Source organism: Petaurus breviceps, unplaced genomic scaffold (assembly GCF_028583685.1).
Source record: "Petaurus breviceps papuanus isolate PSGF00001 unplaced genomic scaffold, PetGlider_PUasm1.0 551, whole genome shotgun sequence".
NCBI lineage: Eukaryota > Metazoa > Chordata > Mammalia > Diprotodontia > Petauridae > Petaurus > Petaurus breviceps.
Window position 1 is genome coordinate 42066471 of NW_027186372.1, and position 24612 is coordinate 42091082.

At 40.5% G+C, this 24612-nt stretch overlaps 1 protein-coding gene across 1 annotated transcript in view; it reads right to left on the reverse strand.

Moving 5' to 3' along the window:
• Positions 1 to 24612, reverse strand: part of ARHGAP26 (Rho GTPase activating protein 26) — a 517847-nt gene that overhangs the window by 222566 nt on the left and 270669 nt on the right. The window contains exon 11 of the mRNA XM_069102296.1: positions 5277 to 5342. Coding sequence (XP_068958397.1) covers positions 5277 to 5342 — 66 coding nt within the window. The remainder of the gene's footprint in view (positions 1 to 5276; positions 5343 to 24612) is intronic.

The window sequence follows — 24612 nt, forward strand, 5'->3', positions numbered from 1 at the left end:
TTCTCCTTCTCTCATTACATTCCTCTCTCACCTCTTAATTTTATTTTTTAGATATCATCCCTTCCTATTCAACTGCTCCTGTGCCTTGTGTCTATGTATACATGTACATACATACACACACTCACATATGTATTTATACACACATACACCCTCCTATACATACACATATATGTATGTATATATACATATATATTCCCTTCAACTATCCTCATACTGAGAAAAGTCTCATGGGTTACAATGATAATTTTTCCATGTAGGAATGTAAATAGTTCAATTTTAATAAGTTCCTTATGATTTCTTTTCCCTGTTTACCTTCTCATGCTTCTCTTGCTTCTTGTATTTGAAAGTCAAATTTTCTATTCAACCCTGGTTTTTTCATCAAGAATGCTTGAAAGTCTTCTATTACACTGAATGACCATATTTTCCCTTGAAGCATTATACTCAGTTTTGCTGGGAAGGTGATTCTGGAATATCATATTCCAAGCCCTTCAATCCCTTACTATAAAAGCTGCTAAATATTGTGTTATCCTGATTGTGTTTCCACAATACTCAATTATTTCTTGTTTCTTCCTGGCTGCTTGTAATATTTTCTCCTTGATCTGGGAATTCTAGAATTTGGCTATAATATTTTTATGAGTTTTCTTTTGGGGATCTTTTTCTAGAGGCCATTGGTGAATTCTTTCAATTTCTATTTTGCCCTCTGGTTCTAGAATATTAGCATTTTCCTTGAGAATTTCTTGAAGGATTTTTTTTTTTTATGCTTTATTAACTTCTGATTTACATCATCCGTTTCCGCCAGATTTTGAGTTACAAATTTTCTCCCCATTTCTCCCCCACCAACCACCCCAAAATAGCAGTCCCACAGGATCTCCCCTCCTCCAATCTGCTCTCTCCCACACCCCTTTCCACTTTTCCAGTGGATCTCTATGCCTCAGTGCCTGCACATCCCATTTCCCAATTACATGTAAGATGGTATTAATAATAGCATATATATATATATACACACACATATATACATATATACACACATATTTGAATATTTGATTTCAAATTTTTCAATTCCAGATTCATTCCCCTCTTTCCCCGTCACCCACCCCTACTGGGAAGATACGCAGTTCAGTATAGGTTGCACATGTGTGGCTAATGCAAAACAATAACATAGTAGATATATTGTAAAAGACTGACTACACTTCCCTCCCTCCCATCCCGCCTGCCACCTGCTCTACTCTCCACTTTGATGCCGTCTATTTTCAAAAGTGAGTGCTTCCAACCTCCTTCCCCCCCAGCCTACCCTCCATTCTATCATCCCCCTCTCATCCCCTTCCCCCCCTATTCTCCTGGAGGGTGAGATACCCTATTTAGTGTGTATGTCACTCCCTCCTCAAGCCAAATTCAATGGGAATAAGGTTGACCCATTCCCTTTTGCCTTCCTATTCTTTCCCTCCATTGTAACCATTTTCCCTTGCCTCTTCTGTATGAGATAGTTTACCCCAATCTGTCTCTCCCCATCTCCTCTCATTATATTCCTCTCTCATCTCTTAATTTCACCTTTTAAGTATCGTCCCTTCCTGTTAAGGTCCTGTGCCCTCTATCTATGTACCTTCTCATGCTTCTCTTGCTTCTTGTATCTGAATGTCAAATTTTCTATTCAACTCTGGTTTTTTCAGCAAGAATGCTTGAAAGTCCTCTATTCCACTGAATGACCATATTTTCCCCTGGAACATGATACTCAGTTTTGCTGGGTAGGTGACTCTTGGTTTTAATCCCAGCCCCTTTGCCCTCCAGAATATCATATTCCAAGCCCTTCGATCCCTCAGTGTAGAAGCTGCCAGATCCTGGGTTATCCTGATTGTGTTTCCACAATATTCAAATTGTTTCTTCCTGGCTACTTGTAATATTCTCTCCGTAATCTGGGAATTCCCGAACCTGACTATAATATTCCTAGGAGTTTTCTTTTTGGGATCTTTTTCAGGAGGTGATCAGTAGATTCTTTCAACCTCTATTTTGCCTTCTGGTACTAAAACTTCAGAGCAGTTTTCTTTGAGAACTTCCTGGAGGATGATTTCTAGGTTCTTACTTTGGTCATGGCTTTCAGGCAGTCCAATAATTTTTAAATTATCTCTCCTGGATCTATTTTCCAGGTCAGTGGTTTTTCCCATGAGATATTTCACATTGCCTTCTATTCTTTCATTTGTTTAGATCTGTTTAACAGCATCTTGATTTCTCATAAAGTCATTAGCTTCCATTTGGTCCAATCTAATTCTGAAGCAATGATTCTCCTCATTGAGTTTTTGAGATTCTTTTTCCATCTGGAAAATTCATCTTTTTAAGGCATTCTTCTCCTCATTGCCTTTTTGAGCCTCCTTTGCCATTTGAGTCAGTCTGTTTTTTAAGGTATTATTTTCCTCAGTCAGGCTGTTGACTCTCATTTCAAAATTTTCTTGCATTGTTCTAATTTCTCTTCCCAATTTTTCCTCCACTTCTCTTATTTGGTTTTCAAAATCTTTCTTAAGGTCCTCTATGGATTGTAACCAGCTTGTATTTTCCTTTGAAGCTTTTGGTGCAGGAGTTCTGACTTCACTCTTTTCCTCTTGTTCCATGCTTTGCTCCTTCTTGTCCCCAAAATAGGAGTGTAATGTTGGAATCTTCTGTCTGCTTTGTTTCCTTTGCCTGCTCATTTTGCCACTCAATTACTTGAGTTATGGGCTTTTTGCCATAGTAGGACTCTGCCACCAGACAGGGGAGCTTTTGTCCCAAACGCTGGGGTTTTCTCAGCTGCTGGAGGTATTAGATGGGTGCCCTCTCTGAGGTGTCCACTTGCTCTGGCAAGCTGGACATACACCCCAGGACCTCCACCCTAGACTGCAATCCAGATCCAAGCAGGTTAAAGCAAGAGCAATTACCCCTCAGACTGGTGCTTGGTCCCCCTACACTCTGCAGGCCAGGAGCTGAAGCCACCATGTGGCGCTGGCTGGCTGTGCTGGCGTCTCAGCGGCTTTTCACCCCGGGGGTAAAAGCCATGCACTCCCACTTACTGGTCCCAAAGTCCAGACTGTACTGACCTCTTACTTTGTCCTTCGCGTCTATGTGTTGATAAATCTCTGGAGTCCCTCTGGTTGGCGGCTGGTCAGGCCGGCCCTGGGGCTAAAGCCTTGGCATGGGGCTGGGCTCGGATCCCAGATCGCTGCACTGGATTCCTGCTGGCCTGCTGGGCTGTCTTCAGAGGGAGGTTAGCTCCTCTGCGTCATTTTGTGGGTTCTGCAGCTCCAAAGCTTGCTTAGAGTCCCCTTTTTACATGGATTGCAGAGGGTGGAAGCCGGAGCTGCGGGAAGGTCGTGCTTCTACTCTGCCATCTTCTTGAAGGATGATTTCTAGGTTCTTTTTTTGATTGATCATTGTTTTCAGGCAGTCCAATAATTTTTAAATGATCTCTCCTGAATCTATTTTCCAGGTCAGTAGTTTTTCCAATGAGATATTTCACATTGTCTTCTATTTTTCCATTTGTTTGGATCTGTTTTATAGTATCTTGATTTCTCCAGTCTAATTTTGAAGGAATTATTCTCTTCAGTGAGCTTTTCAAATTCCTTTTCCATCTGACAAATTCAGTTTTTTAAGGCATTCTTCTTCTCATTGGCTTTTTGGGCCTCTTTTGCCATTTGAGTTAGTCATTTTTTAAGGTATTATTTTCTTCAGTATATTTTTGGGTCTCCTTTAGCAGACTGTTGACTCATTTTTCATGATTTTTTGGTATCATTCTAATTTCTCTTCCCAATTTTTCCTCCACTTCTCTTACTTGATTTTCAAATCTTTCTTGAGCTCTTCCATGGCCTATAACCAGTTCATATTTTTCTTGGAAACTTTTGATGCAGGAGTTTTGACTTTGTTGTCTTCTTCTGGTTCTATGCTTTGATCCTTTTTGACCCCAAAAAAGGATTCTATGGTCTTATTGTGTTCTCTGTGTTTGCTCATATTGCCAGCCAATTACTTGACTTTTGAGGTCTTTGCCATGGTAGAACTCTGTTTCCAAAGTGGAGAGACCTGTGTCCCAAATTGCTGGCATTTTCATAGTTGCCAGAGCTATGAGGAGGGCACCCTCTCTATAGCCACCCTAAGTTCTGGCACACTGGTGTTTCTCATCCCAGGACCACCACCCATGACTGCGACCCAGAGCCAAGCAGGTCAAAGCAAGAGCGGTTACCCTCTGAATGGTCACTTGGTCCCCCTATGATCTGCAGGTCAGGAGCCCACGAGTCAGCCATGTGGCAGCAGCTGCAGCCGCTGTGCCACCGCCACCTCTCACCCCGGAGGCATGGGCCAGACGGCGCTCTTCTGTCACCCAGTTCCAACAGACTTCCCTACTGACCTTTTGTTTTCTCTTTGGCGTTTATGGGTTGAGAAGTCTGGAAACCACCACAGCTGCTGGTGATTCACTCTCCTGAAGTCTGTTCTGGCTGGTCTGTACCACTGGTTGGGGCCGCCCCAGGTCTGGGCTCAGGCAGCTCATGTGGGACTGTGCTCGGCTCCCAGTCCAGTGTGACAGACCCTTCCTGTCAGTCTGCCAGGCTGCCTTCGATGGGAGATTTGTTTCTCTCTGTCACTTTGTGGGTTTTAGAACTCTAAAATTTGTTTAGAGTCATGTTTATAGGTATTGGAAGTGGTTGGAGCGGGAGCTTAACAAGTTCCTGCTTTTACTCTACCATCTTGGCTATGCCCCCCTATGAATTTTATTTTATGTAGTAAAAATGTCATTCTGAGAAGGGGCCCTCTTTTTGTATCCCCAGTGCTTAGCATAGTGGCATATAGTAGGTGCTTAATAACTGTTTACTGACTAACTGACTGATGTAGAGAACCTGCTTTCATGAGTGATAGTGATGGCCCCTGCCACGGTCAGACCATACCTGCAGTATTATTGTGCTCAGGTCTGGGTATCATATTTTAAGACCATGCAGAAATGATGGGAAATGGTGTTGAAATGAACTTCTTAATTATAAGTGTCCCAGAATGGAATGGGCTTCCTTAGGAAGTAATGAGTTACCTTGTATGGAAGTGATCAAGCCAAAGTTGTATGACCCCTTTTGGGCTGGAGAGGAACGAGGGGGAAGCTCTGGTCGTGTTGGACTAGATGGACCCTGAGATCCCATGACAGACACACTGATTGTGGTATTCTGGCAGTTAACAAAACACTTAAAATTGGGAAACAGTAGGTAGCAGATAATAGGCTACAAACAACTGTGTAACCTTCACAGAGAACAATACCATTTCTTGAGCTCCTTTACCTCTGGTTTCCACAGCATGGATGCACTTCCTGATTATGCTGAAGCCAATGGTGTCCAACTGTGCAGCTGAAAAAAGAAAGGGGGGAGATTTTTTTTAAAGCAGCCATTGGAACCAACATCCTGGTAATACTTCTACTAATTCCCCATTAGACCATAGTCTCCTGGAGGGGCAGGATTGTTTTTTGCCTTTCTTTGTGTTTCCAGGGTGTAGCCCAGTGTCTGGCATAGAGCTGGAGCTTAATAAATGCTAGCTTACTGACTATTCAAAAAGAAAATATACTTACCTTCCCCATAAAGAGATGGGAAGTAACTAGGCACTCATAAAATATGCTTTCAACTTGGGAGGTCCCTTTTACTCACTTTCAATAATTCAGTATAATTTATTAAAAATCCACGGTGAAATTCTTTATTATAATGGATGAAACTTTGGGACAGAGGAAGGGGAGAGAAAAAGAGGGAAATCTAGGTGATATTAAAAACAAAGCCTACTATGGTGGAGCCAAGATGGTGGGGTAAAGGTAAGGACTCACTTGAGCTCTCACAAATTACCATCCAAACAACTTTAAAATAATGCTTCAAAATGTCTGGATTTGGTAGGATCAACCAAAGCACAGGCTGAAACAATTTTCCAGACCAATAAAACACAGAAGGCCTGAAGGGAAGGGAAGAGCATAGAGCACAGCACAGATCATTCCCAATAAGCCAGTAGCAGGCCTTGGGGCCTACTGAATCCACAGCCATGGCTTCTTGAGTTCTTAACCCAGAAGGGTTGTCCATAGGTGTCTGGACAACAGATCGGCAGATCATAGGCAACCTTTGCTAACACTGGGTAGAGGACTCTGCTGCATTGCCAATATACAGTTCTGGGTCACAGTCTCAAGGTAAAGAAAAGCACTAGGCCATTAAGCTACAGTGAAGCAGGGGTCATGGTCACTGTTAGAGCACATGCCATGAGAGCAGTGACCATGCCTCTCCCAGCATCATACTACCCTGGAAAAACTGAAAACTTATGGACCCCCAAACCCAGTTCTGAAAACAGCTGCACAAACAAAACAAAAACCCTAAAGATTGGAACAGTGGCCTCTCCATCTCAAGAGCAGAGCCCAACTTTAACATAATGTTAAGAGCCAATGAACAGGGGCAGCCAGGTGGCTCAGCGAGTAAGAGCACCAACTCCAGTGTTGGGATGACCTGGATCAAATCCGGGATCAGATACTCAGCACCACACCCAGAAATAACTGGCCGTGTAACCTTGAGCAAGTTACTTAACCCTGATTATTTAAAAAAAGAAAACAAACAAACAAACAACCAAAAAAAAAAAAAAAGAGCCAATGAATAGGCTAGAAAAATAAGCAAACAACAAAAAAGAACCTGACCACAGAAAGACCTAATCATAGAAAGTTATTATGGTGACAGGGAAGATCAAAATAAAGCCAGAAGACAACAAATTCAAAACTACTACATCTAAAGCCTCAAAGAAAAATGTGAATTGGCCTCAGGCCAAAAAAAAAATTCCTGGAAGAGCTCAAAAGGGATTTTAAAAATCAAATAAGAGAGGTAGGGGAAAAAGAAATGCAAGAAAATCATGAAAAGAGAGTCAACAGCTTAGTAAAGGAAGCACCAAAAAAAAAAAAAACCCACGGAAGAAAATAATATTTTAAGAAACAGAATAGGCCAAAGAGTAAAAGAGGCACAAAAATCCACTAAAGAGAACTCCTTAAAAAACAGAATTGACTAAATGGAAAAGAACATACAAAAGCTCACTGAAGAAAATAATTTCTTAAATTGGGAAAAGGGAAACTAATGACTCCATGAGACATCAATAAACAATAAATCTGAAAGAATGAAAAAATAGAAGAAAATGTTAAATATCTCATTGGAAAAACAACTGGCCCTGAAAAACAGATCCTAGAGAGATGATTTAATAATTATCAGATTACCTGAAAAAGAGTTTGGATAACATCTTTCAAGAAATTATTGAGGAAAACTGTCCTGATATCCTAGAACTAGAGGGTAAAATAGAAATGAAAAGAATTCACTGATCACCTCCTAAAAGAGCTACAAAAATGAAAATTCCCAGGAATATTATGGCCAAATTCCAGAGTTCCCATGTCAGAGAGAAAAATACTGTAAATGGCCAGAAAAAAATTTTTTTTTTTTTCAAATATCATGGAGCCAGTTAAGACAACACAAGATTTAGAAGCTTCTACATTAAAGTATCAGCATGCTTAGAATATGATATTCCAGAGGGAAAAGGAGCTGAGTACAATCCTTCAAGGGAAAAATATACATTTAATAAACTAAAGACTATCAAGCATTCCAGATGAAAAGACCAGAGGTAAATGGAAAATATGACTTTCAAATACAAGACTCAAGAGAAACATAAACAGGTCAATGAGAGAGAGAAATCACAAGGAATTTAATAAGATTGAACTTTTTACATTCCTCTATGGGAAGATGACACTTGTAACTCCTAAGAATTTTATCATTATAAGGACAATTAGTAGAAGTATACATAGACAAGAGGGTACAGGTGTGAACTGAGCATGATGGGATGATATCTAGAAAAATAAAATTCAGGGGGGAGGAAGAGGGAGAATGGCTAGTTCCAATGGCTGCTCCCTTTTCTCATTGGGAGAAGGAGGAAGGGAGAAGAAGAATGGGGTAAATTATCTTACATGAAAAAGACATTTAAGAACTTTTACAGTAAAAGGGGTGAAATTAGGGGACGGGGTGGGGAAGGGGGCAGACAATACTTTACTCTTGAAATTTACTCTTACTGGAATCGGTGCAAAGAAGGATATAGAAATCTATCTTAACCTTTAGGGTAGTAAGGAGGAGAAGGAGATGAGAAGAGATGGGAGATTGAGGGAGGTAGTAATCAGAAGCAAATTATTTTTGAGAAGAAACAGAGTGAAAGGAGACAGTAGAATAAAGGGGAAAACACTTAGTAAAGATAAGTGCAAAAAAATGATAGTAAGTTTCTCTGTTAAAGGCTATATATATATATATACATATATATATATATAAAGAAAGAGAAAGAGGGAGGGAGGGAGGGAGAGAGAGAGACAGAGAGAGAGAGAGAGAGAGAGAGAGAGAGAGAGAGAGAGAGAGAGAGCTGAGTTAAATTTATAAGAATGAGTCATTTCTCAATCGATAAATGGTCAAAGGATATGAAAGGCAGTTTTCTGATGAAAGTTATTTATAGTCACATGAAAAAATGCTCTAAATCATTATTGATTAGAAAATCTCTGAGTTATCACCTCACACCTATCAGACTGCCTAATATGACAGAAAAAGAAAATGACAAATATTGGAGAGGATGTGGGAAAATAGGGACACTAATGCACTGCTGGTGGAGTTGTGAGCTGATCCAACCATTCTGGAGAGCAATTTGGAATTATACCCAAAGGGCCGTTAAACTGCCCTTTGACCCAGCAATATCCCTTCTAGATCCTATATACCAAAGATAATTTTTTTTTTTGCTTTTTTTTTTTGGAGGGGAGAAGGCAGGGCAATTGGGGTTAAATGAGTTGTCCAAGGTCACATGGCTAGTGTTAAGTATATGAGGCCGCATTTGAACTCAGGTCCTCCTGACTCTAGGACCAGTGCTCTATTCACTGCACCACCTGGCCACCCCGAGATTTTTTAAAATGGGAAAAGACCTGTATCTACAAAAATATTTATAGCAGCTCTTTTTTTGATGGCAAAGAATTAGAAATTGAAGGGATGTCTGTCAATTGGGGAATAGCAGGCTGAACAAGTTGTGGAATATGCTTGTGATGGAATAAGGAAAGGGAGAGAATTTGGAAGTCAACATTTAAAAAAACAAAAACAATGTTAATTATTTTATATAAGTGGAAAAAATTAAAATATTTTTTTAAAAACAAAGGATATAAAGATCTTTTATAAAAAAGAATAATCTATGGTATGCTGATAGGTAGATAAGTCAAGGTGGTCAAACAGAAATGAAGAGCACAGAACAGATACTGATAGTAACACCATTTTTTGTGGGGGGTTTTTTTAAAGAAGAGGAAACAAAGAAGATGTCCACTGACTGGAGAATGGCTAAATCAAGTAGGATGCATCAATGTAAGGGGATGTTACTGTATCATAATTCAGAGACTCATGGGAAATATACCTGAAAGATGTAGAAAAAAATAACATAATAAACTATATCCATTTAATTGGAAAAGAGAAAGGAAGAGGACGGGAGAGAATAGGATGGAAGAATACTGGATTCCAGGGAAGAGTTGAGAAAATATTCCTGTCCTTCTTTGCAAAGACGAGGGACTATGGGGACAGAATTTAACATCAACTGTCAGACACACTTCATTAGTTCACTGAGTTTGTTGAATCATTTCTTCTCATTTCTTTACTTTAAAAAAAAAAAGCTTTTCTTTTTCTGTCAGTCAATCAACAAAGATTTATCAAGCACATGGTACTATGTGCCAGAGGCCCTGTGCTAAAGCAATGAGCATATAAAAAGAGGTAAAAAATAGTTGCTGTTTTTGTTTTGGTTCAGTCTTTGTTACAAGGGATGACTTGCTTGCAGGAGTGAGATATATTCAGAAATGAATGAGCTGGAGGGATACAAAAGAACTATGTGATACCCAATTGAGGAGAGAGGTAGACAGCTCTACTCATATGACAGAAAAAGGAGAAAACACCAGAGGGAAATCGAAGTAGCCACAAAACACCTCACTCAAACCCGAGGAGGTAACCAAGAAGAGGCCATGGCATCCCTTGATGTAAATGACCACCTCAGAGAATTGACACTAAAAGATCTTTAACTCTTGTTATCATGCTCCCGGAGCCTCCAATGTCATTCAGAAAATAATCAACAATAGCGACACTGTCACCCATGTGGAGTTCAGTCACCACTGGGCCCAAAGTGCGGACGACTGAAATCCATCAGTCTCCTTCCATCCAAGATAACACACAAAGTGATCTTTATAGGCTCACACTTGATTACTGAGCATCATGACCTGCATGAAACACTCTCAGTGACAAAGCTAACAACTTAATGGCTTATGACAAGAATGGAAAGGGTCTAAGAGAAGGAAGGTTGTTTATCACTGTTTTGTCATTGTCCCACAGCAGAAAATTCATTTTTTCCAAGTATAAACTCAAAGCAGAATTTAGAATGAACTTCGACTAAGCACAAATTAATTTTTTTCTTCCTGTCTTGCCATGTTAGGGAGGTCCAGGGAATTGCCCAAGATAAAAATCCTGAAAATCTCTGTTAACTTTGAAAGTCCAACAACAAAAAAAATTGTGAATTTCCAGGAACCATTTTCAACTCAAAAGGGGTGTTCATATTATAAAGATACTTGATCTTCAAGATTGAAAAGAGAAAGAAAACAACCTTCTCTTCCCTTTGGGTCACCTTTAATACAAGGAATCCCTCTTTCTACTCTGGCATGTTGCTAACTCAAGCCTGTTCTTTTCTTGGTAGAAATAAAATATTTATGTTGGGCAAATTATTATGTCTCAAGGCTTCTGACTGGAACCTAAAAGCGAAATCTAAGGCATTCTTACTAATGTAAAACTCAATTAACTGGTGGCACTGCCATTTTTCAAATTTAATTTAAACAAAGTAATAATACACAGGCCAAATTCTTGCTGGAACTAAGACTGAATTTTCATTCCTCCCTTACCTGTCAAAACATAGCCTGTGGGAAATGGTTGCTTTTTGTTGTCAGGGTTTTGTTTTTTTGGGGGGGGGGGGGCATTGGGGAGGGCATCTTACTTCTGGCACTCACTCAGTGTTCATAGTATTCATAACTGTGACAATGTCCACCTGAAGTCTCTTAGGCTTATTCAGAAAAAAGAAAATGTCCATGGGGAGTTCAAGGACAGGGCATTTGGAGTTTAAGTGGAAGAGCTGTTTTTATTTACACACACACACACACAGAGTGCGTGTGTGTGTGTGTGTGTGTGTGTGTGTGTGTGTGTGTGTGCGCGTGCGCTCCAGGTCAGAAACTCCAGAATAATTTTTCCTCACCTTTCAGAGGTGCCCATTAAACTACTTGACTATTTTACAAGAGCATGCTTGGTTCAAATGGGGCACCTTGGGCCCTAAGGAAAGTCTGCCTTAAAAACAAGGAGCTATCCCACTTCACCACAATACAAACTTCTTAAAATTTTTTGGGAATCTGTCTAGGTCTTGGAGATGCAGAAGGCAAGTACCAAGGGATACATAACTGGACTATGAAGAAAAAAAAACACTAGACCACTTTCATGAAGGAAGAATGGAAAAGTCAACAAAACTTAGCAGCTGACCATTTGTTGAAGAGTGGTAGGAAGTATAATTTTTCGCTGATAATTCTAAACTGGTAAAAAAAAAAAAAAGACACCCCCCCCCCAAAAAAAAAGCCTGGGAAAACTTCTAGTTAAACAGTATTTTTCACCATAGACTATTAGACAGAAAATATTACCATTAAAAAAATCAGGATCATTCTCCAACCCCACACACAGAAAATCTCTTAAATGACTCTTTTCTCTAAGGATACAGGAAAGCAAAATCAACAAAGAATAACCCAGATTCTACTATCATGTAGAGAACTGAGAGTTGGGAAAGTCTAGATTCAAATTCCACCTCTGACATTTACTAATGATATAACCTTGGATAAATCAATCTATTTATCTGTGCTTCTGTTTTGTAAATCACAATCCCCATGGAACCTACCTGTTAGGGTTATTATGGGTCTCAAATGGGATCATGCAGGTGAAGTGCTTTGCAAACTATAATGTGCTACACAAATGTCTATTATTGTTCTTGCTGTTGACCGGTTAACTGGTTGTCGCGGCTAAAAATTATTACCTCTCTCACCCCAGGGACAGGGTTTGGTTTCCAGAGTCATTCTTAGGATTCCCTGCTAAACAGGACTGCGGTGACTCAATTAGTAGCTTTTATATTATCATTTGACATGATTATGAACAATGTAATAAATTCTGGAGCACATGTAAATTTGGACAAGCAGCACCAGCCTCCACCTGCATCCAAGGGGGCTCACCAGCTAGATAAGGCTTCGTCTCCTCCTCTGAAACTGAAGAAGGAAAGTAGGATCCCCTTAACTTCAAGGGTTGAGAATGCCACCAATGGACAGTCTTTGCTAATAACAGAGAAAGTCAGAACACAATCCCTCCAGATGGAAACAGCTGAACTTAATCCCCACAAGCAGGTGATTCAGCTCTTTCACTGAGCTGAAGCTCAGGAAAGGTCAGGGATTTATTTGCAATTTCTGTATCCTTATAATCACCAGAAATAATCTCTCATTAAATATCTATCAGGTTTGTATTATTCCTTCATTTGACTTGCAAGAAGGCAATGCAGGAATGGTTAACTTCAAGTCCCAAAGTCCAGCTTCCCCCAGTTTTATCTCCTTCCCTTAATACAGTGCCCACATTTGACACAGTGGGTAGTCTGATGAGCTGCTATGAAAGTTCCACAAGATTCATGCTAGTTACCTCTGATAAAGGACAACAATTCAACACTTCCCCAACTTAGAAACTGACCATTCCCACTTCCCTTCCCTTGTTCACAATTTAGAGCCTCAGCATTTCATCTCTTTCCAAAGAAAGGTGGCCAAGGTTTCTTCAACAGGATGAGAAAGGAAGAGCCCCAGAGGATAAAGGGGAACACCTGTCATTAGTAAGTCTTTACACTTAATCTGGTTATGGCCCTGTGCCCAGTGACCTACAAAAAGTTCAGGCAAAGTTCTTTCTGAAGGAGATGTGTGCCTCTGATGTGGCCAGATCATTAACACACAAGGTTCAAACCTCTTGACCTCTCACACAACTACCTTCACTTAATACATGGGTTTCAGTACTCTGGCTTCTACCAACCCAGGAGAGATCCAGCTCCAGGAACTTCAACTATCTTCCCAAGGACTAATTATTTAATATTCAGTGCAGTCCAATGGAATCAGCAAGGGAGCTGAGAGACCAGGCCAACAAGGTTCAAATTTTGACTCTAGCACTCACTAACTTTAATAAGTTACTTAACATATTCTAATTTTGGTTTTCTCATCTTTAAAATAAGAGAGCTTGACTAGGATATAACTTACGTGTTACCAAGTTCTCTTCCAGTTCAAAATCTATGAATGCAAATAAGCTCTCCTCTTTTTTCTACATGAAATGGTTCTCCCTCTCTTAAGATCAGCTCCAATGTAATCCAAGACTCCCTAAGGACATTTGTTTGGTAAAGTTTTGATCATCACCAAGGGGTTGTAAGATGACTTTTTCAGCCACAGCAGTTTTTGCAAAGTTCAATTCAAGAACTGTTTTCTAAACACCTTCAATATACAAAGGTATATGGTAGCTGTTAGGGAACAAAGCCAAAAAAGAAAAAAACAAAAACAACACACCAGCCCTGGTTTGGTGGAATTTGTTTGTACTAATGCTAGCAAAACTACCAACACCTCAAGTATTGAAGTTGCTGTATCAGAATTTTTTTTTCCTGAATCTACAAATGGTTATTTTGCTTTATGTACTATGTGTAACTACTGATGCATATTAGAGTTACCAGTTTCTTATCTAATCTTTTTCCTTTCCCCACCCCTAGAAGGTAAGCTCTTTGAGGGCAGAGACCAAACCCATTCAGACAGAAAGATGAAAGCTCATTAAGAGTAGGGCTGTTTTTTTTTTTTACTTTCCTTTGTATCCATAGCACTTAATAAACTAGGTGCTTATTAAATACTTGTTAACTTGACTCCTACAGGAATAAGCAAAGACCTTAACCTGAGACCCCATGTGGCTTTTTTGGCTAGATGGTGCAAAGGATAGAGCAGTGGGCTGGCGTCAGGAAGATCTGTGTTCAAATCCAGCCTCAGGCATTTAATGGCTGAGGCAAGTCACTTAACTTCTATTTACCTCAGATAATAGGGATAATAATAGTACCAATCTGTAAAGTGGGGATAATAATAGCACCTACCTACCAGGGTTGTTTATTATAGGTGCTATATAAATATTAGCTATCACCACCATCATTATTATCATCATTAATTAATTAACCCTGTAGGGTTCTTTCCATGTAATCCTGTATATTAAATCTGCACTGGTGCCTTCAGAGGCAGCATGGAATAGGACAAAGCAGGCTAAATGTGGAGTTAGGAAGACACAATTTCAAATAATGCTTCTGACAATGACTGCTTGACCATGACAATTTTTTAGAGCCCAGACCCTCTTAAGAGTTCTCTACAAAGTAATCAATGGGTTGTGATCTGTGTTAGTGGAGATATTTCCCTCACCAAGAAAATCACCAACTCTTGACTCAGTGCCCTGTTGATTCAGTGTTCCCCAACCTACCTACCCCCAGCTCTACTCCCCAGCTAGACTCATTAAAGGTAGGGCCATCACTTATCCAAGCTCCAAACCTCCCTGGCATTCTACATGGAATTCTGAACACATTATGTTTGTTGTATTGGTTTCAGGCAAAAAGAAGTAAAACATGGAGGAGAAGGAAGATGGAAAAGGCACCCCCGACAGCAAAAGAAGAAGCTTCTTGGGTCACAGGCACTGCTCAAACCAGGAAGGTTCTCATCAACTATTCTCCCCCCCATTCTTAGATATATAAAACATGCTAGCTATAAAACATATATTAGGGCAATGTGCTAAATTTAAGAAGCTTCTGAGGGAAAAGACTATAATGATTCAATCAAAAATGAAAGGTTGGAAAGTACAGAAAGACTAGGTTGGATAGGAAAACAGCTGACAAAGAATCTTATAGGAGACTGCAGGGTAACAAGAAAACGACAAGGAAATAGGTCTATTCTGTCTTCTCTAGATTAGGGATTTTTAGAGGGCACGTTCCATACCCAGGATTTTACCATATTATTTCAAAGGGCCTGACAGTGCTTGCTCATTCACATTTGGTAAGACGTGCCAGCCACTCTGCTAGGTGCTGAGGATTAAAAAAAAAAAAAGCAAGCAAGGGGCACACTTTCTTATACCATGCAAATGGGTGTCCCCATCGTTGCTGTTTTGTTGGGACAGGAAGCAAGCAGGGTGAACTGATTTTGGGATACATGGACCTATTTCTACCCCTTGAACTGCTCAGTATTATTAGGAAAACTGTGTCATCTCTCTGGGTTTCTGTCCCCTCCCCACTATGAAATAGGGATGTTATCACCTGACCACCTGCAATGAAAAGTTTTTTAAAAGGGCTTCAGTAATAAATTTTGAGCTTGATGCTAAGTAAGCACCAAATGGCATTACCACTTCCTAAAAAACAGTCACTTGTGAGGGCAAAATAAAAGGCATGGGGTGGAGAGGAATGAGGGGAAGACACAGGGGTGGGATAGAAGCGAAAGAACCATAATTTCGGACAGGGAAGAGTACTTACGTATTTATTAAATCCTCGCTTTACAGTGAAAGAAATTAATGTTTGGAGAGGGTAACTTGCTGAAGCTTGCACAGCTATAACATACAATGTACCTCAAATGTTTCCTTTGTTACAGGAAATCTATCTTGGAAACATAAAATCCTAGAACTGGAAGGGGCTTCAGAGGTCCAGTTCACATCCAAGAAGATTATGTCCATTACAACATGGCTGGCAAGAGGTCATCCCCTCACCTTGACTGGTTTTTGTTCACTAATATAAACTCTCTCCAAAAAGAGTGATGCCAAGCTAAAAATGCTGTGTAAATGAGGTGGTGGTGTATTAAACAGCATATCACTGATGGAGACAACTAGATGGCCCCAAATGCACAAACAGGGTAGGAAAAGCGGCAGAACAGATCACTAATTTGGGCTGCTAGAGAACACCAGAGTGCTTCCCTCTCTCCAATTACCAAAATGTCATTCTTTATAGAGCAAAAAGCCACTTGGGCCTAGGAATGGGGTACAAAATGCAGCTCTTACCGTAGAGATCATGCAAAATATCTGCATTTGGAAGGGGGTGGGGGAGACTAGAGACAACAGTCAGCCACCATTAGGTCTTCTGAGGTTGACTACACTAGCTGGAAGACAGGCCTGAGTTCTGACAAATTCCCAAGGAGAAAAGTATAATTGCAACTTGAAGGAATTCCTAACTACAAAACAAACAAACAAACTTCATTGTCCTAACTTCAAATTAGGAGGTGATATGGTACAGAGGACAAAAGCACTGGATCTGGAGTTTGAGGACCTGAGTCTGAATCCTAGAGCTGCCGCTTATTACCTGTTTGATTCATATCACCTTTTTGAGATTTTGCTTCTTTATTCAATGAAATTCAAATACATAATGGTCACAGCTTATAAGGTACTGTGTGCTAGTTGCTGGGGGTGCAAAGAAAAACACAAACACACACACACATATACACATACACACAAAACAATCCCTGCCTTCAAAAAGCACTACACTCAAATGGGGAGAGGAGAAGATCATACAAGTACATGAGTAAGAAAATATCAAAGTGAGCTGGGGGACACTATGGACAGAGCACTGGTCCTGGAGGCAGGAAGAGCCAAGTTCAAATATGATTTCAGACACTTGTTAGCTGTGTGACCCCAAGCAACATATTTCCCTCAATCTCTGCATGTAAAATGGAGATAAAAATAGCAACTACCTCCCAGGATTGTTTTGAGGATAAAGTAAATTTGTAAAGCGTTTTGCAAACTTAAAGTACTATATAAAGTACTATGTAAATAAAAATGTAAATATTATAAAAATACCATAAAGTACTATATAAATAAAAATATAAATACTACAAAAATACTATATAAATGCTAGCTATGTATTATTATAGAAAAATTTTTTTAAGTACCATAATAATGTTAATAAAAATAAGAGGCAAGAAATGCTTATTGTCTGACTGATTCATGAGGTGGCATTTGAGCTGTACTTTGAAGAAAGAAAGGGGTCCTATTATAGATGGATGGGAAGACGGAATATTCCTGATATGGGAGACCACTAGTGCAAATGCACCCAGGCAGAAGACACAATATTGTATTCAGGAAATAACTAGCAGGCCTTTTAGCCTGGAAAGGAGAGAATGAATGGAAGGGAGTAATATGAAATAATGATAGAAAAGTCGATGTGAACCAGATCATGGCTAAAAAAATGCCAGGCTGAAGATTCCATATTTTATCTTAAAGACAATAATAAAGTTGAACTAGACCAAAAATTCTCTTTTAATTCAAAATCTGATAAACTTAAGTATCCTCATTCCTAGGGCTGTAGTAGGCCACTGAAACAGACACAAGCACATTGCAGTGTGGGCCTGAAATCTACTTCAAAGCAACAATTGCCTGACTAATTCTGCTCTGCTCCCAGTTTTCCAACTCTTTAATCCTAGTCAGTCTAGGTATGGAGGGACAGATCTTGGCCATCTGTTTTGCACAATATGTCCCATTCTGACAACGGGTGTACACACCAAAATCTACACAAAAGACTGATAGATACTCAGTTTAGAGAAACACCAGCCTGTGCCATGATCAACAGCTACCCATTCACATATTCGTGCCATGACCTCTAAACAGACTCTGTATGTAGACATATTCTTTACCAGAGGAAAGGCCCCTCGAATGGGTCTCAGCAAGTTATGGGAATGATTACCACTTCCCTAAGGCTCCTGCTCCAACAGGTTTTTCCTGTTTGAGATGCTTTTCATGGGATCATTTTGCTCACTTTTCTTTGGTTTATTTATTTATTTTTTGTTATGGAATAATTCAACTCCATAGGAACTGTTGAGTGCCTCAGTAAAGAAAACAAAATTGAAGGGCCATCAGCACAGGCAGCAGCTGCCTCAATTCTGATGTTTGGTCTTAAAGGGAAGGGTTTCGGATCAGAAATAGTTCACAGCTGTTCTGAACAGGGGCGCCATTCCCTGGTCATCACCAGGGGCATGTTCTCACTACAGAAATGTAATCGATTTTCCAATGTGATTTGCTCTCTACAGTCTGGCTTTCCTCATACATTCTGCATTTAATCGATTTCAGTACCATTAAAAAGAATGAAAAACACCCACATTTAATAGAATACAGAATCCACCTGGAAAGTGGATTTTCAATCCTCTAACACCCTTGTAGCGAGCAGCAGATGGGCTTATATCACTTTCCCCTTAATCAGGTTAAACCCATGAGCCTGAAGTGTTCACAATGCTGTCTTAGGTAAGAGTCTCCTATGTGGCCGTTATTTTTCTTGCCTCCAATTGTGTCTCTTAGAGAGTGAATAAGTTCTCTCAAAAAACAGGGCTGCAGAACCTGTAGTCAGCTGAGCTTCTTCATCTCTCAATCCCATCCATGTCAGCATTTCTCCTTCCAAGCCCTAACCTAACTCTATTTCTTTCCATTGTTTGCTTTAGAATTCCCATCATGTCATTAACGAACTTCTCTTATCTTTGAATTCTTCCTCTCATACACTTTCCATTTTCTGACACTAATGGAGACATGGAAGTATATGCTTTAAAAAAAATTTTTTTCAATATATTTTTAACCTTTCTCTCTAATAGCAGATACATCTTTCATGCCTCCCAACACACCTGTCCAAGAGGAAAAATAGGAATACTCTTCTTTTTTTAATAAAAATTTTTTTTGGAGGGGGAAGGCAGGGTAATTGGGGTTAAGTGACTTGCCCAAGGTCACACGGCTAGTTAGTGTTAAGTGCCTGAGGCCGGATTTGAACTCAGGTCTTCCTGACTCCAGGGCCTATGCTCTATACACTGTGCCACCTAGCCACCCTAATAGGAATATTCTTTACTTGCCACTGCCCCTTTGGTACTATCACTCAGCAACCTCTATTTCTTTGAGATATGTTCAATCCAGAATATATCACCCAATCCCAATCTTTGTGGCAGCCATCTACCAGAACCCAGGTCTTTTGCCCTCCTTTCTCAAATTTCGTAACCGATTCCCAGTTTTCTTTCCCCCTGCAACTTCTATTCCCTAAACTAAGAGAAATTCAACATACATCCTTCAACATACATTCATTCAAATACCCTGGCCTCTACTACTATGACCTACATCACTCCAATTCAGCCACATGTAGGAATGATCATATCCTTAATCTCATCATCACATACAACCATGATGAAGAACTCCAAAGTTTCACAATCTAATAACTGCCTATTATTCCATCTTTCTCCATGCCTCACTCATCCTAATATTATTTTTTGTCTTCGATGTTACCTCGGATCCCTGCATCCCTTAGCACTCACCTAGTCCATCATTCCAGCTTTGACTTCACCTTCCTCCCTCCCCAATCTTGAACAAATAAAACAAAAAATCATTGAACCAGTTCAATGTTACATCTTTGACTTCTGAAGCCCTTTGTTCTAGAGCTGTTTCTGTTCAGCGCTTGCCGAACCCATTGTGAATTTCCCCCATGATACACTTCCTCCTAGCCCACTGACATGATGCTGAATGGTGATGGAGGAAGTCTCATCCACATGCTGACTAGGTCCACTACATATTTATGTTACCTCATTTCAGCTAGGTCCTTATTTTCACAAGACAATCATTTTATTCCTCCCTAATTATCATATTCTCTAAACTGGCTGTTTCAAACCTCTTCTCTCTCTGAGCTTACTACACCACCTTTTCTCTCTATCTTCTTGAGAAGTGGATTTCAATCACCTTGAGTTCTCTATTCTTCCCTACTCTACATCCTCAAATCCCTTGACATTAATCCTCTACTCACTCACTCAACTCTCTCTCTCTGTCTCTATCTCTCTCTGTGTGTCTCTTCTCTCTCTCTTCATGAAGGCCAACCCCTCTATTCATACCTTTGGTCCTATTCCCTTTTATCTCCACTAACAAACTGCTCCCCAAATTATACCCCATCTCATGTCTTATCTTCAATTAAAATATAGCCAAGTCTCCCCCATATTGAAAAGCTTTCACTTGAATCTACCATAAACTCAAGCTATCACATTTCCTCTCTTTCATGGCCAGGTCCTACCAAAAGTTACTTATACTGGTCTCACTGGCTTCTCAACCTACTGCTCTGGCTCCCAACCTCATCATTCAACTGAAACTGTTTTCTCCCCAAAAGACAGCTGACCTCTCAACTTGATCCATTTTGAATATTCTGAAGTATCTGACAGTACTGACTTCCGTTTCCTCCTGGATGTGCTCCCTGCTCCCCCTTGCCTCTTAACATTCATAACATCTCTTGTATATTCCTCCTGTTCTCTGATACTGCCATTACCTGATGGGAGGCTTCATAACCTTATACCTAGACCATTGCAACAGTCTGCTAGTTGGTCTCCTGTCTCAAGTCTCTCCCCACTCCAAATTCATCCTGCACTCAGCTGACCATCTAACTCCTCTAACATGGTCAACTCTAGTACTCACTATCACCTCCTCAATCCAATATAAAATCCCCTATTTGACTTTTCTTTTCTTTTTTTTTAAAGCAATTGGGGTTAAGTAACTTGCTCAAGGTTACACGGCCAGTTATTTCTGGGTGTGGTGCTAAGTATCTGAGCCCGGATTCGATCCCAGGTCTCCCAACTCTGAGGCAGGCACTCTTACTCACTGCGCCACCTGGCCGCCCCCCCCCCCCCATTTGACTTTTAAAGCTCTTTATAGCCTGGTTCCTTCCTACCTTTACAGTATTCTTAGAACTTCCACCCCTCCATTGTACAGACAATCCAGCTCCTGACTGGGCATTTTTCAATCTGTCCCCCTTACCTGAAATGCTTTTCTGGCTTCCTTATCTTCCTTCAAGTCTCAACTAAAATCCCACCTTTTACAGGACACTGTCCTTCTTCCTCCTAATTCCAGTGTTCTCCCTTTGCTGATCATCTCCATTTATTTCATCCACATTTATTTGCAGGTTGTCTCCCCCACCAGATTGTGAGCTCTTCAAGGTCAGGGACTTTCTTCTGCTTCCCTTCATCTCCTTAGCCACAGTGCCTGGCACACAGTAGGCACTTAATAAATGTTCACTCACTGACTGATTCCTTTCTGGGTTTTGGTAACACTGTTTGCCTTGGTTCTCCTCCTGTTTGGCCACCCCTCAGTTTCCTTTGCTGTTTCATCACACGTGTCCCACTCCCTACTCCAAAGTTCTGCCCTGGGCCCTCTTCTCTGTCTGCATTCCCTTTCTAGATGATTTTGTCAGCTCTCCTGGCTGAATTATCCCCTCTACACAACTCCCAGATCTATATATGTGGCCTAAGTCTCTTTCCTGACCTTCCAGGCCTGCAATTACCACCTGCCTATTTCCAATCGCATGGACAGTGAGCATTTCAAACACAACATGTCCAAAACAGAATTCATCCTCTTTCTTTCCCTTCCTCCTAACTGCTCTATTTGTGTTGTGTATATCCCCATCCAAATTCACAAACTCTGAATCATTCTCAATTCTTTATCCTTACACATTCTACACATTAATCAATCAACAAGTATTTATTAAATACAAATGACTTTGTCAGGCACTGTGTAAGATGCTGGGAATACAACTATAAATAATGAAACAATCCCTACTTGTAATGAGTGTAGATTCCAATAGTTAACATGAGATTTGCAAAGTGATTTATATATTTGACCTCATTTGATACTCCAGCCATTATTTTGTTTTTGAAAGGCAATCAGGGTTAAGTGACTTGCCCAGGGTCACAGAGCTAGTAAGTGTCTGAGGCTGGATCTGAACTCGGGTCCTTCTGACTCCAGAGCCAGTCCTCAATCCACTGCACCACCTAGCTGCCCCTCTAGCTATTATTCTAATGATTCAGTAGCTAAGTTTTATTGATTCTTCCTCTCTCATACCTGTCCTGTCCTCTCCACTCATACAGCCACCTTAGGTTGGACCACTACTATCACTGTCCAATTAGTCTTCAAGCCTGCACTTTAATCCATTCATCACAGATTTGACCAATTTGACCATATGTCACTCTCTTCTTCAAAAAACTCCAAGGACTTTCTGCTGACTATGGGAGTATAAACAGACTCTTCTGTTTGGAACTGAAAACCCTTCATAATTTGGCTATTAAATTAAGATTATTTAGTAAGGCTACTAAATAAGATTATTATCAACTATTCCTCTCCATGCACTGGAGGCAGACTGGACTATTTGCTCTTCTTCATACATGATTTGCCATATCCCATCTCCATGTCTAAGAGGTACCCTCTCCTTACCTTTATAGAATCCCTAGCTCCCACTCAAGCCTCGCTCAGCTTTTGCCTCCTACAGGAACCCTTCCCTAATTTCCCAGATGCTAATACCTCCCCCAAAGAAATTGTCTTTCATTAACTTACTTAAATGTTGCTTGTACCTCCCCACCAAAAATGCAGTTTTCTGAGGGCTGGGTTACTTTCTTTTTGTCTTTGTACCTCAAGTGCATAGCCCCAGTACCTAGAACACAGCAGGTCCTTTATGCTAGCTGACTGACTAAATTAACCCTTTGCAAATGATTCACTTCGTGGATTTACTCTAGTTAAGTTCCCTCAAGCCAGCTCCTTCTAGTTTTATCTCTGGCAACCCAGGTCCCTCTCTCTTAACTTGCAGCAGGGGGGTATTCAGGGATTATAAAGTAATTTGAATATTAACTGAAGCTAAACATAATTAAGAGAGCAAATCTAATGAAGTGGGGGGATCATGATATATTCCAAAGTTAAAACTGAAAGTATTTTCTAATTCTATGTTGCACTGCAAAATCTATACTGCCACTCACTCCCCATCATGTACTATAGATCACTGTTAGGGTTGAGCAGGGCAGAGAGATAGTTTCTGCTGTAAAATTTAAGCACACTGAACACCATGGACACATTTTGGAGGGATTTTCTTCATGATATTTTTCATCTTGTATCTCTCCTCCACAATCAGCCAATCCACCTTAAATTTCCAGATAAGAGGCAGCCAGGAAATAGAAGTGTCAGGGCACACAGTAATTCCAACCAGCCTAATCAGGACCATTTGTCTCACGCAGGATGGCAAATATCTTGAGAATGAGTTACAGTGCAGCAGCCTCAATTCCCTCCTGCCCTGCGGCCTGGACAGCCCGCATTGATTTTTCAACCAAAAGTAGAACATTCCTATTTCTCTGAAAATGGTACATGGTTAGTGTTCTTTCAATCAACTTTATGCACCAAGATCTTCTGCTATTGGCTGTTCTCTGCCCTTCAGATGCCCCGAGGGAACTGGTCATCTGTTTACATGGGAATCAGGTTTTATTAAACGAGATCCTAGCCATAGCCAATGAGGTTCATACAACAATCTTGGGGGCTAACTAGCCTCAGATGAGTCATAAGACTCATAGGCCAAGTTTTAATCTGCACTGATCTCAGAGGTCCCAGGGGAAGGGAGCATCCCAGTGTCCTTGCAAGTAGAAAGTTATGGGCCTTAGAATGGTGGGTTGGCTAGGAAAGGAAAAGATTCTTAGTTAAAATACTCAAGAGAAGTCAGAAAATAATAAATAAAATACAGGGAAAATGAGAAAGAACACAGGCTTGGGAGACAGAATTCCTGAGTTCACATTCCAGCCCTATTACTTACCGTGTGACCTTTGGCAAGCCACTCTTCCATTATCTATAAAATAAGGGAGTAAGACCTAAATAATCTGTAAGGCTCTCTTGGCCTCAGTTTCCTTCCCTGTAAAATGGGAATAATAATGTCAAATCTAAATCTCCCTGACAACCTAGGAAAATCATATACCACCCCTAAGAAGCTGCCTCACAAAATGGCAAAAAGAAGCAAGAGAATGCTTGAGAAAATCCAGCCCTTTTGAATACCGCTACCCCTTCAGAGGTGTGAGATAGCACACCATCTGACTATTCTTCAGCGAGGGTGTTACCTCTCAACTAAATATATTTCAAGATCACTGCTGCCAATGGCAGCTATGTTGAACACATGACTCCTACAGAGAAAACAAGGCTGAGAAAGCTAGCGACCACTGGGAGCTAAAGTTACCCCAGCTCACCTTGTCTACGGCTCTCTTAAGGAAAGCAACAGTCATAGAAGTCTTTCTCTTTACAGGAGAAAAAAAAAGCAAAGAAAGAAAGGGCCATGAGGGGGTGGAAATAATGCAGGAGGAGTAAGTCATCTGCCGTTTTATCTGTCAGTCCTGGCAGGCAAGGATGGAAAGCTCGAGATGAAGGGATGTTCAGCTGACTGCCCTAAGAGCCAGAGAGGCTTGGTACATGGGAGGCCAGACTAAAACGCCTATTAATGCCTTCACTCCTTCTCAGGTTTAAAAGGGGAAATGTTCTATTTATAACCCATGAACCAGTGGGGACCTGGCAGCAAACAGATGGCTATGATCCCAAAGGAATCCTAGTTACCCACGGTGTTCCCCCTCTTCCTCTTAAATCAATGGTATCCTAATTGTGATGAGACTCCTATGAAGGAATGAATAAAACTGAATGAAAAGACATAAAATTGAGGCTTTTTCCCCTTCTTTTCTTTCTT